Below are 17,703 nucleotides of genomic sequence, written 5' to 3' on the forward strand. Positions count from 1 at the left end.
TGCAGCTAGCTACTGTATCAGTAGGCTTCAGAGGATCTCTCTTCACTTCCCTGTTTGGTGCTAGAGTGTTGCAGTTCTTCCCACCTCAGCTTCTCTTATACCTTTTCCTGTTATACTTCACCCATGCTTTTTCTTGCTCCTTGCTATGTCCATTCCAAATACAAGGGAGCAAAGGTGACATTTTTCCTTTTGTTCACCAGGTCTGCCTGTAGCAGGTATGACTGCCCACACACACACACCAGACACAAGGTCCTGACAGACCCTGTACAAAGGGCTGAGGCTTGCTAGGAGCTGGTAAAGATCAGCATGACACCCCAGCAACATTAGCTGGCCAACTCCAGGCCCAGAAGTCCTTCTGCTACTTGGACATTGACCACAGCCATACTCAGGTTATAAATGGAGTCCTACTAAGAGTGGAGTTCTCTCCACACAAAAAAGCAGCCTGGCAGTCAGCCCTTCTCCCCTTAGAACGGGACCTTATCTCAGGAGTCCTCACCCTGCTCTGGTGAGTGGTTTGTGAGGGTATACTCGGTACCATCTCTCCCTTAGACAGTTTAACTTGTTGTACAGCAGGATATTCCCAGCTGCCACCTGAATCTCATTTTACTGTGTCAGAAGGAGAACAGATTAATTGCCATAAATCCAGAATTTTTAGGAGGCTATTGCTGCCTGTTTCATGGGTGCCTCCACAACACTGCCTTGTTGAGAGCTCTACTACTAAGCTATCTGCAGCACGTTCAACCTACCAAACTGTAGTTGTGTAATGAAAGATGCTCCCAGTACTGCCAGATTGCAAGTGACTCACTCAGAAACACTCACCTGTGGGCCTTCTGTGAGCATGTCTCCAGCTCTGATGAAAAACTATCACCTTGCACAACCAAGTCAGCATTTCTTTTCATGGTTTCAACAACTGTATTTATTCCTTGGTGTAAAAGGTTTTGGTTCAACAGTTTTATAAAGAGATTTCACAAAATGTGCAATATTTATAAATGTAGCTCTTAGTTGCAGTGGTAGGAAGAATCTTTACTTTTGTCATAAAGTTCACTTCATTTATGCAATACAAGGTTGGTTTTGTTCCCCCTCTTTTCCCTCCCCCCAAAATGGCACTTCATTGTAAATTGAAAAACCTTTAAAAAGACAGAAAGTTAATCTAAACACGATGTTATAAGCACCTTGCCACAGTATTACATTCTAATAATAAGGCAATTTTTTTGTTTTGTAGTCTGTGCAACTTGAAGACCTGTAAAAGATGACTGAAATGCCAGCCTTCTCCTGTAAGGAACAGGCCTTCATTTTTGCTTCAAAGTTACAACCCCTTCACACCACCCCCCTTAAAAAAGGAAAATGTACAACTGATAATATGGCAGAATATATCCCATAGAAGGTGAAAGGGAATTTCAGTAGACAAAGGCTGAAAAGACAGCGAACAGTAGGCAAAGTTAAGACAGCTCTTTAAAATACAAAAGAAGTAAAAGAAGGAAACAGGAACTGAACAACAAGCAACAATGGAATTTCTCTAGTGGAAGAGGATTTGGGGGCTTCATAAATAAGTGAAAAATTACTAAAATACTATGCTATATAGTATAAAAAAGCACAAAGGGTTTTCCAGTTGTCACCTAAGCTTTAGATGCAACTTTGTAGGAGTAAGTATTTGGAGGCAGCTTTGAGCTCTGATTGGCACAGGCATTCCAGCAGGGTAATGCTGCCAACAGCAGAAGAAATCCACCCAGTAAGACACAAAAGCCACTAAAATAGAATGCAGTGTCGTACTCCTGCGTCCAGTCGTAAAACCAACCTGAGGGTGAAGAGGGAAGCACATCAGTGAGGAGTTTAGTGTAACACAGGACTGTAAGCTAAACAGCACAAAAATAACCACGCAAGCCTCAAAAACCCCCAAACCTACAATCACAGAATGTTAGGGGTTGGAAGGGACCTCCAGAGAGTCCAACTCCCTGCGTAGGCAGGATCACCCAGAGCAGGCCACACAGGAATGCATTCAGGCAGATTTTGAAAGTCTCCTGACCAAAAGACTCCACAACCTCTCTGGGCAGCCTGTCCTAGTGCTCTGTCACCCTAATCATGAAGAAGTGTCTCCTCATATTGAGGTGGAACCTCCTGTGTTCTAGCTAGTACCTATTGTTCCTTGTCCTATCACTGGGCTCCACCAAAAGGAGACTGGCACCTTCATCTTGATACCCATCCCTCAGACATTTATAGACTTTGATAAGATCCCCTCTCAGCAACAGCCCCCAGGTCCCATAGTAGTTCCTCAGAGGAGAGATGTTCAAGTCCCCAGTCATCCTCATGGCTCTTTGTTGGACTCCCTCCAGCAGATCCCTGTCTCTCTTTAATTGGGGAGTCCAAAACTGGACACAGTTTTCCAGGTGTGGTCTCACCCGAGTCAAATGCAGTTAGACCAGTTAAGACATGAAACGTGTTTTTCATCAAAGCCCAAACCAGAACACGATCAGCTTGGCCAGCTCAAGCAAAACAGGCTTTCATTTCTGTTGAAGATTTCGATCTTGCTTTTCTATTGTTATTAGGAACAACTAGAGCTAACTGTGTACAAATTAATTCTGGTCCCGGCAAGTTCACATCGATTTTACAGTATCTACCTTGATCTTACCTACAATTGGTGGTCCAAAACTATTTCCAAGTCCAGCAAAGAACATCAATATCCCATATGCGTGAGTCAGTTTCTCAATTCCCACAGTCTTTGTGGTAACGTAGGGAAAAATCGACCAGTTCCCGGTCAGGAACCCCAATACTGCGGAAAGCATCGCCAGCGTCAGGTAACTCTTGGCAAAGGGAATTGCAAACAAGGCCATTCCTGTCATTAGTAAGGTAGTGACATACAGGTATAAAGTGTTCACCCACTTAAAATCTGCCAAGATTCCTAAAGTAAGTTTGCCAATAGCGGTCATAATGCCTATAATGGAAATAAGGGGCACGTGGTAATCGTCTTCGTTGATGTTTGCACTTCTTGCTACATCTTCCATGAGCAAAGAAGCAGGAAATCCACCAATATCAAAGAGCAAGATGGCAACAAAGAGAGCCGAAAAGACTTTGTTCTTAAAAAGAACTGCAGTTTCCTCCCAGTAGTTCAAATAGAGCTGCCACTTCCTTTTGGCAAGTTGCTTGCAGAAGTTTGTCTGTTCTACAACTTTTTTTTTGTAAGTGTCTTTCTCACTTACATTTATTGAGCTCAATACATTCTTATTTAAAATGCCATCCTGTTTGCAATCAGGCATGTTGTTTGCACATTTTTCATCAAGGCAGCCCTTTTCAAGGATGCTTATATTTTCTTCTACAGTCTTTTCTTTTTCATGGTAAACCAAATATTGATCTGGGACTTTGTCTACACATGATTTTTCTGGTGGAGGGGAATCAGATGACTCCAGTGGTCTCATTAGGCTACCACATGCTAATATATTTAGAGACAGTGCCCCGACTATTAGCAGACAACCATCCAGTCCATACAGTTCAATTAGCGCTCTTTGCAATGCTGCATATATAAAGAGTCCGACACTTGAACCTGTAAAAGTAAAATAAGATCAGTTTACACTATAGAACTGCCAACATTCTGTAACACTAGCAAACTTACACATTTCAGCAACTACAAATATACTGCCACGGGTACAGTGAGTCACTTGTGCTCCCTATTCCCAGTTTAACACCTGCTAAGTTATCATCCCTCCTGAAGGTACAGTTTCTTTATTGAGTATCCACAAAATAAAAAGCCTTTCAAAATATCTGCACTGTTCATGGTGATTAACACCAGCACATACTTTAGAAACAAGCAGGATCAATATTATAGCTGATGAAAAACACCGCTGCCATACACAGACCTAAAATGGTACCTGCTACACATGAGTTACTACTGTTAGAATTCCATACAACAATATTTCCCCCCTTTTCCTCTTTGCTGACCCATTCCTCCTTTTAAGGCAATTCTTCCTCCTTCTGTTCTAAGGAACAGACCTAAGAACAGCCCTTGACTGCTTAATGTTTAAGAAAAGGAGCCTCACAAGCTGTGAATTTATTCCAAAGGCATTTCTGAAGCTCTGCAGGGCCAGACATGCATTTGAGAAATTTGGCTAGTCAGAAGCAAAGACTGACAAGTAAGACATTACTATGACCAAACACTTTATGTAATCCCACCATTTTAAAGAAAAACCTCTTGGGTGGCATAGATCCACGACAATCAAGAGATGTCTCCCACTCACAAATACAAAGCAATGTTTCTTTCAATTCATTTTAAAGACAAACTTTAAATCAAGATGATTCGCTGAAGACTCTCTCTCTAGGTTATATTAAAGCCATTTATATAATTCAGTGCTAATTACAAGAAAAAGATAATTATAAAACTCAGATTTATTTTGTTTCCTGGGTACTAAAATTAACTAAGACTCAAAAAACTCAAGGCAAACCATCTGGAATTCCAACAAAAGCCACTGAAAATGATTCCAAGGAACATTTCTGTACAAGTTCCTCTTTATTCCACTGGTCTGGATCTGGCACTAGTGTCTCACAATGCTGACTTGTATTGACCAGGCATCTCCTCACTAACAGCCACTTGAGGAAAGGATCAGAGGAGAGACTCCATACATCACAGAAAGCGAGGCAAGGGGCGGCAAACTTCTTTAACAATTCCTATGTGGTACATTAATTCAGCAGCTCCTCCTGATGTAAAGAACAATGTCAAACAACCTAAAGATTCTGAGAGAGGATGAGAGAGACTGCTCAGCATCCTTCAAAGAATTTCCTTGTATTATCAGAGGTTTATTTTTCTAGGATGCCTTTAACACACATGGACAAAAAGCTGTGATGAACTTTTTGGAGGATTTCTTTTAAATTGGAAAGAAAAAAAAATATTAAAACTGTAAGCCCAAACTTCAGCTACTCCTTTAAAAGTACAGCTAATGTGAAGCTGTTGTGATCCAGCATTTATACCCTGCATCTTCCATCCCTTTTCTCACCTCTGATCTTGTGTTGGGAAAGAGAGAGAAAAGAGATTTATGGAAGGTTTTTCCCCTTAATACCCAAGGCATGCAGCTCAAGCAGTTCATGAGTCTTCTTTCTGGAACAGGTAGCCCATGCAGGTAGTGAATGCCCCCTCCCTGAAGGTGTTCAAGGCCAGGCTGGATAACGCCTTGAACAACCCAGTTTAGTGGAAGGTATCCCTGCCCACGGCAGGGGGGTTAGAATTACATTATCTTTAAGGTCCTTTCCAGCCAAAACCATTCTATGAATCTATGAATCTCCCCTTGTCATGTCTATAAATAATCTGTACCACACACCTGCAAGCGCAGTTGCTATTTTACACAAAGCCTGATTTTATCTGGTCATTGCTAGTGATGCTTTTACTTAAGAAGTACTTCAGGAAGTAACTGAGCAAAACATAATTTCTTGGGTTTATTGCCAGGATAATGACAGCTGTATCAGAACAGGAAAGTCAGAGAGAATGACAAATGTCCTACCTGTTGAGATGAGACCAAGGGCAAGGCCTCTGCGTTTGTCAAAATACTGGCAAGTGATGGTAACTGTTGCTGTATACAAAAGGCCACATCCCAGCCCTTGAGAAAAAATACAGAGAAGTAAAGCATGCAACATCCTCTGGGAAATGAACGCCTCTTTTTTATTCCTCAGATTAACACCGTAGTGTATGCCACCACAGAGGTACCTGGATCAGCACCTGCCACACCATTGGGCAGCCTGCACTGTCCACTTCCCCTTCCCCTGACCATCCCTGGCTGCAGGGCCTATGTGGAGCCGGCTGACTTTGAGGAGTTCACTAGCTCAAGTTCCATGCTACATGGAAGGAGTTTACATGGCTTCCAGTCCAGGGGCTGGCCTCAGAAAGCAACAGAGCTGCATCCTCATGGCACTGTGCCCAAGCCAGCACTGCTGGATCCCTGATGGCCAGTGAGGTGCCCAAATTCCTGACACAGTTACTTTAATAAACCACCCACAACAGCCTTCTGCAGCACAGAGAGGCAGGTCACCACCTGCTAGGAGGACAGCAATTCTGGGCCTCTAGCACAGCATTTTAGGCTCCCCAGTGGTCTCTAATTTATCAAATTAGAATAAGCACATAACAAAGCTGCAGAAGAGATGTTATTTCTTTAAAACTGGCACTTCATGCCTGCAGAGACCTGCTGGGTTCCACCCCTTAGGTAAAACCTCAGCTTCTCCAACAGTAGTGTCAACAGAAGACAAACTGTTTTCAAAGCCTGAGGAACAGATGCTTTGCTTTTATGTTTTGCTACATGGTAACAGCTTGCTTGAGTGACATCCCTCCTTGCCCCAAACTCAAATATTTCTTGAGATATCAAGTACCAGGCTACCACTGCCTCAAATCAATCAGTTTCCCATTTTAGATTCATAAACCAAGATCAAAACAATAAATAGTAAGTTTCTGTACAAAGGGAAGGTGTTCCTTACCAACAACAATGCCATATGAAATATAAAGACAGTATATGTTAGGTGCAAAACTGCTTATCATGAGGCCCCCAGCCACCATAAAGCCACTGAAGATTGCTACTGGTCTTGCTCCAAAAGATGACACACATATACTGCAGACAGGACCTAAAGGAAAAGCAGGAAAAAACATTCCTAGTAAATACCAGCACTAGAGAAGAACTCCTAAAAAATATCAGTCTATGGCAGTATTTCTTAGAACATATTTTTATTTAGAAGCATAGTGGCATTAAACAACAACTCAGAACATTCATTTTTACAGGATTATTTAAAAGATTGGGTTGTAAAAACAATCATGGTAAGAATGCCCCCTGGTGCATGCAGAGAGGAAATACCCAGATAAAGACAAACATTACTCTTCCCTGATTGTCTAGGGAAAGCAACACCTTCCTGTCAGTATTTTACCAAGTAACTCGCTCCTAGCTGTCCTGGTTTCTCCTGTTAAACTACAGAAAACAAAATGCACTCATTGATCATGTCCAGAGCAATGTTCATGAAGTTTGGAAAAGATTTCTCCACCTGGCCACCTGATCTAGGTGTACCTGTGTAAGATGGGGGGGCTGGGTACTGGACCACATGATCTTCCAACTCCATACTGTTCTGATTCTCTTTATCCCTCAATAGTTCCTGGTTGGTTAGCGCTTCAAAACAACAACTAAGTGCAGGCAACATTTGTACTGTATCTCTACTTGGCCAGCTCTGCTCTCACAGAAGTTGTAGAACAAGCATTTATTTTCAGCTGTGTGACCTAGAAGTCTGAAGTTGCATGCAAGCTCTGTGCCCTGAATAAAAAAAGCAACCAGCAAGGGACTTGGCTTGCAAAAGACAGTATCTCATCTGAAATCCTATAGCGCCAATGAATCATACATAGACCTATGTATCAGCCCCAAGATCCTAAACTCAGCAATTCTGAGATTAGAAGCTAGATACACAGATGAAGAGCATGATTTAAAAACCAATAAAAAAACCTACCCTCACCGCCTTTGTATCTCATCTGCAGCAGTACAGACTCCATGGTGGTCACAATCTGCAAAAGCAGTAACTCCAGAGTCCGCTGTTTGTTAAGGCTGGTCCTCCCTGACACATATAACTAAGATTGCCAGCAGATGGGAGGTGAGCCCAGAAAGGTGATATGAGGTAAACAACATTTGGAACTGAGGATGGTGCTTGCCTAGGTTTGTAGACAGAAGCTAGCAGCTGGGAATGTAGGCAAGGGGTTTGCGTAGTTACCAGCCACAGGACAAGCAGTTCTGGCAGGCAGAAGCAGATTCGTTAGGAAGTGAAGTGATCCTGAAAGGCAAAGCAGGTCAAAACCTTCCCTGTACCTAAGAGCTATCGCCTCGGGAAGGTGAAGAGAAACAAGTCTGAATTGAGACTTACCCAGGCAAAAAGGCAGAGTTAAAGAAGAATCAAGAAAAAACTTCTGGGAAGTAAGGTTCATTTTTATTTTGGAAATGATGAAAAAGGAAGATGCAAGTGCTTGCTTATTCTCAAGAGCCAGAGAGAATAAGCTCTCTCAGAGCTGTGAGAATGAAAGCTGGCCAGAAGAACTTGGGCAGAGTCACTTGCTGAGAATGAAAGCTGAGAATGTTAGATTGTTGCTGATTCTTAGAATTAATTACTAGAGCTGGCAAATTAAGATTGGTACGCTTCCTAAAACCACAGGATTTAAAAATAAACAAAGGATTGAATCTGTATTATACACAAAATTCTTCTACACCAGAGACCATGAGGTAGTGATAACATAATTCAATTAAGCAGAGGAATTTGCACTCTTTCTGTTCGTTATTCCTGACCCACTACCTTGCTAAAAAACACAGTATTTCCCTTCCACCTGCTCTCTCAACACAGCTACCTTCAGAAGGTCTCTGTCCACTGCTGGGTGGTGACAGTGGTACAGACTGCACCAATCATTGTCAGAGTATCAGAGGTCACTCTGGATTTTCTGGCCCCAAACCAGAACGAGGGAGTCACAGAGCTGAAAAACATGTCTTCATAATCTGACAAAGACACTCTCCTCTGGAACACCATCAAAAGCATCTCCGACAGGGTCCAAAGCAATGCTCTCGAAGCTTCTCCCACTTATAAAAAGAAATCCCAAAGAAGAACAGAATGTACAAAGAGATCTTTCTTGCTCTGACATGGAAAACAACCTGCCCAACATTGAGAACCTGCTCCAGTAAGATCTGCATTAATGTGTCATCCCACACAGCAAGAGATCTGGCAGCTCAGCAATGGCTCTGTTCATAAGAAGGAGAACCACTGTAAGTATTAAAATACTTGTTTTACATCTCCTGGATGGGAAGAAAAACATCTCCACCTTCCCCATTGCACTAGGGCCCACTTTCACGCTCCCCTGACTGCACAGCTAGAAAACAAAAGTCTCAAAGGAAAACCTCCATGACAGCCAGCACCTTTGTACTTTTCTCTGCTGCTTCTTATTCCTTTTCTTTCCTTAGTGCCCAAAGAGCTGGCACTGTTTTCCCAGCAGGCACAGTACCTTTGGTTATTACCACGGTATTTGCACAGGAGTTCACTGTATACAAACATGTTATTCTCTCCGAGTAATTCAAGCACAATGGGTTGAAGGCAGTTAATTCTAGTCCAACTTTCCCAGAGTGGGACTGAAACTTGTTCTGTGAACTCCTGCCCTGTGGACTTTGTTCAGTGTGGACATTCTGAAGAATGTGGGAGTCTACATACAACCACAGAGGAAACAGTTCCTCAGGCAGCATAAGGGTTTTCAAGAAAAATCCTTCCACTGCTAATGTATTCCCCACCATAACATGAGCAGCTCCAAAGCAAAACCCCAGTGACAAACTTCAATTGTAAGCATGGCAAATGTCTTTTAAGCCAGCATTTCATTCAGTTTGCCAAGCAACTCCAGGGGTTAGCACTGGTGTTAGAATAATATTTCAAGGCATTAGTATTTACCTCTTATAAATATACATTCCTGGAGGCTTTTTTCCTCCCAAATCATGTATCTTAAAACTAGACCAGATTGTGTCAAAAGACACCAGCCCAGTCTATAAGAATGGCAATTAACTCTGGGAAAAGATGCTTAGAAGCCAGCACAGGGACAACCACTGGTCAGCAGACAGTGAAGACAATTATTGGGTTCTGCAGAGGAGCAGTCAAGAAGATCCCTACACAAAACGGGAAGAAGCAGCAGAAAGACCATGGGCTCTCATGGTAGATCTTCATGCAGAGAGATCAAAGACAAAGAATTCCTAGAAGGAATCATCTATACATTGGTATTTTCATTACCATTTTTTGAATAAAGGCTTTCACCCTTCCTGAGATGTCAAAACAAGATGTATGCCACTCACACAGGAACTCTGGAATTGCTGTGATCTTCTGACCTACTGACAACTACGCACTTGTTTCGCTCAACAGACAATAAGAGCCAATACTCTCTTCTTTCTTCTCATCTATCTTGACTTCAGCAAGGCTCCTGATACTGTCTCCCAACACATCCTTGTAGGCAAACTCAAGAAAAGTGGGTGAGATGATTGGACTGTGAGGTGGGCTGGTAACTGGCTGAACAGCATAGTTCAGAGAGTTGTGATCAGCAGCACAGAGTTCAGTTGGAAGCCAGTGGCCAGCAGTGCTCCCTGGGGATCACTACTGGGTCCGGTTTTGTTCAGTATCTTCATCAATGGCCTGGATGAGGGGATTGAGTGCACCTTCAGCAAGTTTGTTAATGATATGAAACTGTGAGAGGTGCCACACTCCATCAAACTCTGCTGCCATCCAACGAGATCTGGACAGGCTGGAGAGCTGGGCAAAGGTGAACCTCATGAAATTCAGTAAGTACAAGTGCAGGGTCCGGCATCTGAGGAGGAGTACCACCAGGCTCCAGTACAGACTAGGGGTCATCCTGCTGGAAAAGATCTGCATGGATAAAGACCTTGGAGTCCTAGTGGACAGCAAGTTATCCATAGGACAGTAATGTGACCTTGTGGCCAAGAGAGCCAATGACATCCTGAAGTGCATTAAGAAAAGTGTATCCAGCAGCTCTAGGGAGTTTCTCCTCCCCCTCAACTCTGCCCTGGCAAGACAATACATGGGATACTGTGTCCAGTTTTGGGCTCCCCAATTCAAGAGACAGGGATTTGCTGGAGAGAGTCCAACGGAGAGCTATGGGGACGATTGCAGGACTTGAACATCTCTCCTATGAAGAAAGACCTGGGGCTGTTCATCCTGGATAAGATTGAGAGGAGATCTTATAAATGTCTATAAATTATCTGAGAGGTGGGTGTCAGCATGAAGGTGCCAGGCTCTTTGGTGGTGCCCAGTGATAGGACAGGGAACAATGGATATAAACTAGAACACAGGAGGTTCCACCTCAATTTGAGGAGACACTTCTTTACAATGAGGGTGATGGGGCACTGGAACAGTGAGGTTGTGTAATCTCCTTCTCCGGAAACTTTCAAAGCCCACCTGGATGTCTTCCTGTGTGACCTGCTCTAGGTGATCCTATTTGATGGGGGGGCTGGACTCCATCATCTCTGGAGGTCCCTTCCAACTTCTAACATTCTGTGATTCTGTGATTCCTCAATCTTCTCACATGAAGTGGAAAAATATGTGACACTCCTATTCTCCACTCACTCATCTCTCTCCTTCACCTCAAAAACACACAAAAGCTTTTGCTAAACAAACAACATTGGACAACTGAGTTATTTTTCTTATCTCTTGAATTAATCTGACCCACCTTACTTTAAGCCTGCATCTGTTCAAGCCTGTTGAAACTGCAGTGTAGAAGGAACACTCACAGACTGTACATAAAATAGACTGGACAAAAGACACTCATCTTTCTTGCATATGAAATGAATTGATGAAACCTAGTCCTAACAACTGGAATATTCTCTGACTGTCTGTACTTTGGATAACAATATAGATTGGAACAAGCCTTGTTACACTGGAGAGCAACCCACACTCAACTTGAAAAGACGACTCCTCGCCGATAAAGTCACTAAATGAATTGTTTTGCTTTGGAGAAATCTTTGGATTCTCATAAACTACATACAGCTTCCATACTTTACCGAGGGGAATTATTTAGGCATGACATTTTTGTCCAAAACTGTGTAGTGCAAAGGTTTCTCACAGAGTTGTAAAATTACTGCTCGAAAACACAAAATTAAACTTTAAAAACATTTCACGTTGAATGCCTCAGATCAACAAAAACACTCAATTAATTTATCAGGATATGTCCTTCAAGACAGAATCTTTCCTTTTGTTCTTTTTCCATTAGCAAAAGGGAATGGAAGGCATTGCTGGTGTCTCTTGCTATGCCAAATACTGTGAAGTCAACTTTTGCTATAATCAGCTTTCGTGCCAACTACAGGCGCCAGCATCTTCTGTCTGTTTTGCTTTTTAACAAGTGTAACATGGACCAAATTTAATTTCAGGCTTCAAAAGGTTGTAAAATTAAGAACACTTGGTGCGAGAGAAACACATGATCTGCTACAATATAAGAAAAATATCTTCCTCTGGCCTCTGTTGGTCGGAAAACACGCTAAGCTCTTTCCATTGGAACACCTCTGAGAACAGGCTGAGGAAGCTGGTGTTGTTCAGCCTAGAGATGTTTAGACTCGGGTTGGGGGGGACCTCAGAGCTGCCTTCCAATACTTTAAGGGATGCTACAGGAAGGCTGGAGAGGGATTTTTCAGAAGGATGTCTAGCAACAGGACAAGGGAGAATGGGTTGATGCTTAGGGGCAGTAGGTTTAGACTAGAATCTTAGAAAGAAGCTCTACGGTCTGAGGGTAGTGGGACTCTGGAATAGGCTACCCAGGGAGGTTGTGGATGCCTCCTCCCTGAGGGTGTTCAAGGCCAGTTTGGATCAGGCATTGAGTAGCCGAGCCTAGTGAAGAGGTGTCTCTGCCTGTGGAGTGGATGTTGGAGTAGATGGTCTCTAAGGTCCCTTCCAATCTAGGCCATATTAGAATCTTATAATTTCTTCCTATACAGCCCTTCATCATCTCTGGAGCCATGTGCTCCATCTACTATAGCCTGATCATAGAATCAACCAGTTTGGAAGAGACCTCCAAGATCATCCAGTCCAACCTAGCACCCAGCCCTGTCCAATCAACTAGACCATGGCACTAAGTGCCTCATCCAGTCTTTTTTTGAACACCTCCAGGGACAGCAAATACCAACATTATGACACCTAATACTGTAGAAGAGGTCTCATCCCTGACCTCTACAATAATGCTGATGCTTTTCTTTCACTGTTTTCGGCACATTTCTTCCAATACACTCTAAGGTTACATCACAGGAAGTTCTACATCAAGTCAGGCAGAGATCAAACAGGTCCCTGCCTCATTCCCTTCTCCAGCTGATGAGCTGAACTGCCCAGCTCAAGGCCAAGCACGGGCCTTAGCAACACCATCTGTGCCATGAGTGAGAGGGCAGAAATCAAACACCAGGAGGCTAGAAAGCTCATCCCAATAAACAAGGCTCAGTACTGGGTTTCTATGTCTCAAGTCTAAGTTTAGCTCTCAGCCAAGTCAGAAGTAAACAGTGCAGAAAGGACACCAATAAGCAAATGTGAAAGGACTCACCAGCATCAGCTACTTCAAAAAACTCCAACATCTAAGAGTACATGTACAGAGGGAAAAAGGGAAGACACACAGAAACTTTTTCTGTCCCAGCTGGCATAAATAAAGAGGCATTTTCTTCTTTTTTGTGAAATTATAGTACTGATACAGCAAAGTTACTGGACCTACCTTCCACTGTTACAGAGGGTAGCTAATGTGATTCCCAGTGCTATCAATGAGAGAAGTCTTCCTTAAGAAAATAGACATTAGCTTGTGTCCTGTATGTAGCTGCAAATCTACTATAATTGCCATTCTTTTTATAGTCTGGCAACCAGGGCTTCAGAAAGGTGATCTTAAAGTTGAGAGAGCTCACAGAACAGTCTTGAGGGCTCTCCAGAAGACCTTTTCTTAAAAGAGCAAAATCAGTGTACCCTGTATCAATGCCTATAAGATTGCATCAAGGTACAGGCTTAAAGAAAAACCAGAAGTAATTTGGCTGCAGTCTCTAGACACACTGCATTAATTCAGGGGTACTACAAAATACACCACTTAAAGCTAACATTATTCACCAGCTGAATGCCAACACAAAGCAACTTCTATTGTAGCATTTCACACTGCTAAGGAGATAATTAACTACTGACAAACACTCTAAGAAATGGAGGACACTCTAAACAAACACGTTGGGGTTGTTCAGCCTGGAGAAGAAAAGGTGCTGGGGAGACTGGATTGTGGCCTTCCAGTACCTGAAGGAGGCCTACAAGAAAGCTGCGGAGGGACTGTTTATACAGGGTTGAAGTGACAGGACAAGGGGCAACAATTAGAGTAGATTTAGGTTGAATGTTAGGAACAAGTTCATTACCATGGGGCTGGTGGAACACTGGAACAGGCTGCCCAGGGAGGTAGCTGACACCCCGTCCCCCAAGATATTCAAGGCCAGGCTGGACAAGGCTCTGAGCAACCTGATCTAGTGGAGGATGTCCTTGCTCACTGCAAGTGTGTTGGACTAGATGACCTTTGGTGGTCTCTTCCAACTCAATCTATTCTATGACTCTGTGATTCTATGTTCTAAATCAAATGAGAACTACAATATTTTCTGCATGCAATACGGGTTGCTTTAAGAGCACCAATACTTGAAAAAAAATATTTGGACAATTAGGTGAGAGACAAAGGAGGAGAAATGAAAGAACAACAAATACTAGAAGAGTCGAGTTAGCAACAGAAAAAACCAAGAGGATTACCTCTGAGGTACAGCCATCCTGTTACTAACATTCCCACATGCAATACTGCTACTGAAATCAGTTACTTGGGGAGATTAAGTTATTATGTCACAGACAGTTATCTTTTACATGCATGAAAATATGCTCATTTAGAATTTTAGCCTGATCACCTACTCAAGCATAGGCTATAAAACACAATGCCCCACCTGGGAATACATAATTTGTTTTCACTCAGCTCAGATAACATCAAAGCAACTAAGTAGCCCTCACTGTACTTCTTTAAGGGTATTAAAAATAGGAATGTTTATGAAAGTTCCAGATCTCAGACTGAAAGAACAAAAGTACATTTACAGACAATGTTCCTCCTAATCTGTCAGAAGTTCAAGCAATTTAATCATTCCATACCAAAACCAATTACAGTAGCAGCTTTTATTTGTATTCAGTCACAGAAGTTTCTGTTTGCTGTGAAGCACACTACTAATAGTTGTTCACAGCGACAAGACAGAGGGACACTAAGAAATCATAACAATAGCCTAGTGCTGACATACAAGAAAAGGAGCTGAACTCTTGTCAAGGAATTTACTGATGGTCTGGACCAGGGGATTGAGCCCAGCATCACTAAGTTTGCAGATGACACCAATCTAGGAGCAGGTGTTGATCTGTTGGAGGGTAGGAGAGCTCTGCAGAGGAAACTTCACAGGCTGGATGGGTGGGCAGAGGCCAATGGGATGAGATTTAACAAGGCCAAGGGCAGGGTACTACACTTTGGCCACAACAACCCCAAACAGCACTACAGGCTGGGGACAGAGTGGCTGGAGAGCAGCCACGAAGAAAGGGACTTGGGGCTACTGGTAGATAGCAGCTGAGCATAAGTCAGCAGTGTGCCCAGGTGGCCAAGAGAGACAGTGGCATCCTGGCCTGGATCAGGAACAGTGTGGCCAGTAGGGCAAGGGAGGTTATTCTGCTCCTGTACTCAGCACTGGTCAGGACACACCTGAGTATTGTGTCCAGTTCTGGGCTCCTCAATTCAAGAGAGAAGTTGAGATACTGGAACGTGTCCAGAGAAGGACAACGAAGCTGGTGAAAGGCCTGGAACACAAACCCTGTGAGGAGAGGCTGAGGGAGCTGGGGCTATTTAGCCTGGACAAGTGGAGGTGCAGGGGTGACCTCATTGCTGCCTACAACTACCTGAAGGGAGGCTGTAGCCAGGTGGCAGTAGGTCTCTTCTGCCAGGCAACCAGCAACAGAACAAGGGGACACAGTCTCAGGTTATGCCAGGGGAGGTCTAGGCTGGATGTTAGGAGGAAGTTCTTCACAGAGAGAGTGATTTGCCATTGGAATGGGCTGCCCAGGGAGGTGATGGAGTTGCCATCCCTGGAGGTGTTCAGGAAAAGACTGGATAGGGCACTTAGTGCCATGGTCTAGTTGATTGGCTAGGGCTGGGTGCTAGGTTGGACTGGATGATCTCGGACGTCTCTTCCAACCTGGTTGATTCTATGATTCTATGAATGAGCCACAGACTTCTGGTTTTCAGAGGAAGGGCTTTTTTTTTACCTCTTCTGTTGCAATTCCCTTCTGCCTAGTTTTTCTTCTGTAACAATCTTGGTTACACTTCCTTTCTCCCCACTTATTCTCTCAAGTTTATTTAGGTCTAGATCCATTAACAATAGGAGTTACTGCCCTTAAAATGGGAAAATAAAAAAGTACGATGGAAAAGCATCCCACAGTCCTTTGTCCACTTACACCCTGTGACTGAATACACTCTTCTAGTCAATGATCTACCTGCCTTTGCCCATTTCTGGAGATATAAAATCCTAACAGGAATGTAGCACCAGTATCTGGCCATTTATGGCACCACAGAATGCAGTGGACTTTGTTCAGGTCCATACTGCTATTTGAACATAAACTTTCTTTTAAGGAGAGACTTCCTTAAAATCATGATCTCCACTTTGTTCATTAAGCTACACATAACTCTGCTGCCTGTCACCAGAGCAATTGCTATGGACAATTCTTACAGATAGAGCAAATAGTTTATCATTCCTATAGTGAATCTTTGAAAAGCAGAAGTTAGTGATATTACCCAGTACAATAACCAGCCTCAATATTAAAACAACAAAATGCACCCATGGACTTCCCAAGAGATGTCTTTGTTCCCTAAAACCCTGCTGTTACTCTCCAAGTGACAACTTTCTACTAAAGAAAGGCTTCCGCTAAGCTTATTTTATTTAATGCCATTGTTACCCATATCTTTCCACGTTTCAAAGAGAGTTTTTTTTCACAAACAGTGGAAAAGAGCCCCCAGCCACCCTAAGTAGTGGGTTTACCTCTGGAGCTTAAAAATGAGTACCTGTTTTATTAAAGCAGCTGAACCATTTCAGACCGAGATTGCTCTGACTTTAAAGATATTAATGCAGACGTTAGTCACAAAGTCTCAAAAAATAAAATCCCCTCCAAAAAATCACCATTCAGTTCCTCAGAGTTTGTAATTACTTTCTACTTTATTCAAGCATGATAATGTTTAATTTTCTAAGGATAAATAATGAAAAGTCCCTCTCCAGCATTCCTGTAGGATTCCTTTAGGTGTCGGAAGGCAGCTCTAAGGTCCTGCCAGAGTCTTCTCTTCTCTAGATTGAACAACCCCAGCTTCCTCAGTCTATTCTCCTAGCAGAGGTGTTCCCACCTTTGGATCACCTTTGTGGCCCTTCTCTGGACTCACTGTCTTTCTTTGCAGTTACTTTCAACCCACTCTGCACTCAGCCTGTATTTGTACCTGGGTAATCTTACCCATCTTGACCTACAACAAAAATGCAGCATCCTCGTCCTATCATTTTTAATTGTCTTCAGTAGAATTCCAAAAGCACACATGGACACAGGATCTATTAGGAAGAAATGTTTCAGTTTAAGCCAGATACTTCTTCTGTACTTACTGGCAAGCAATCCGATTCCATTTGCTAGTGATCCAACCCAAGCAGTCTTGCCTTTCCCTTCTCCAAACGCATCCAGCCATTCTAAATATAAGACTCCCACCGCCAGCGGTGATCCATAACACAAGAACTGGGTGAAGAAGGAAACGACAACAATCACCCAGCCCCAGCCACCATCTGGTGGTTTCTGAAATACCATCTTGTCAGGTGAGTGCAGATGAACAGGCAGAACCTGTGTAAACAAAAGAGCATGAGAAATCTGACTGATCTAAGTTTGCTAATACAAGTGAGCAGGCAGTAGATATTCAGACACTTATTTTGACCATCCTTTGAGGAGTATCCTCAGCACAGCATACAGGCAATGATAATTAGCTACCATTTGGTACTTCTGCCCCTTCCATCTAACACAGAAACAGTACACAAAGCATTAATAGATCACACATGCACCAACATTGCATTACAGGAACAGTTAATTTTCTGAGTGTTAAAAAGGCTTTCTGAAGACCTTGAGCATCAATACCACAGTTCAACAAGAGAACTC

At 43.0% G+C, this 17,703-nt stretch overlaps 1 protein-coding gene across 3 annotated transcripts in view; it reads right to left on the reverse strand.

Annotated features, from left to right (window-relative positions):
- Window positions 1-888: 888 nt before the first annotated feature.
- The window catches only part of SLC16A9 (solute carrier family 16 member 9), a 41,966-nt gene continuing 25,151 nt past the window's right edge, over window positions 889-17,703 (reverse strand). For all 3 annotated transcript variants that reach the window (XM_064145154.1, XM_064145156.1, XM_064145157.1), the window contains 5 exons: window positions 17,166-17,394; window positions 6,445-6,588; window positions 5,481-5,576; window positions 2,627-3,535; window positions 889-1,795 (listed from right to left, as the gene is read on the reverse strand). In XM_064145154.1, the coding sequence (XP_064001224.1) occupies window positions 1,617-1,795; window positions 2,627-3,535; window positions 5,481-5,576; window positions 6,445-6,588; window positions 17,166-17,361 (1,524 nt within the window). In that variant the 5' untranslated portion in view covers window positions 17,362-17,394 and the 3' untranslated portion in view covers window positions 889-1,616. The remainder of the gene's footprint in view (window positions 1,796-2,626; window positions 3,536-5,480; window positions 5,577-6,444; window positions 6,589-17,165; window positions 17,395-17,703) is intronic.

This window comes from Pogoniulus pusillus, chromosome 6, assembly GCF_015220805.1.
Source record: "Pogoniulus pusillus isolate bPogPus1 chromosome 6, bPogPus1.pri, whole genome shotgun sequence".
NCBI classification, from domain to species: Eukaryota; Metazoa; Chordata; class Aves; order Piciformes; family Lybiidae; genus Pogoniulus; species Pogoniulus pusillus.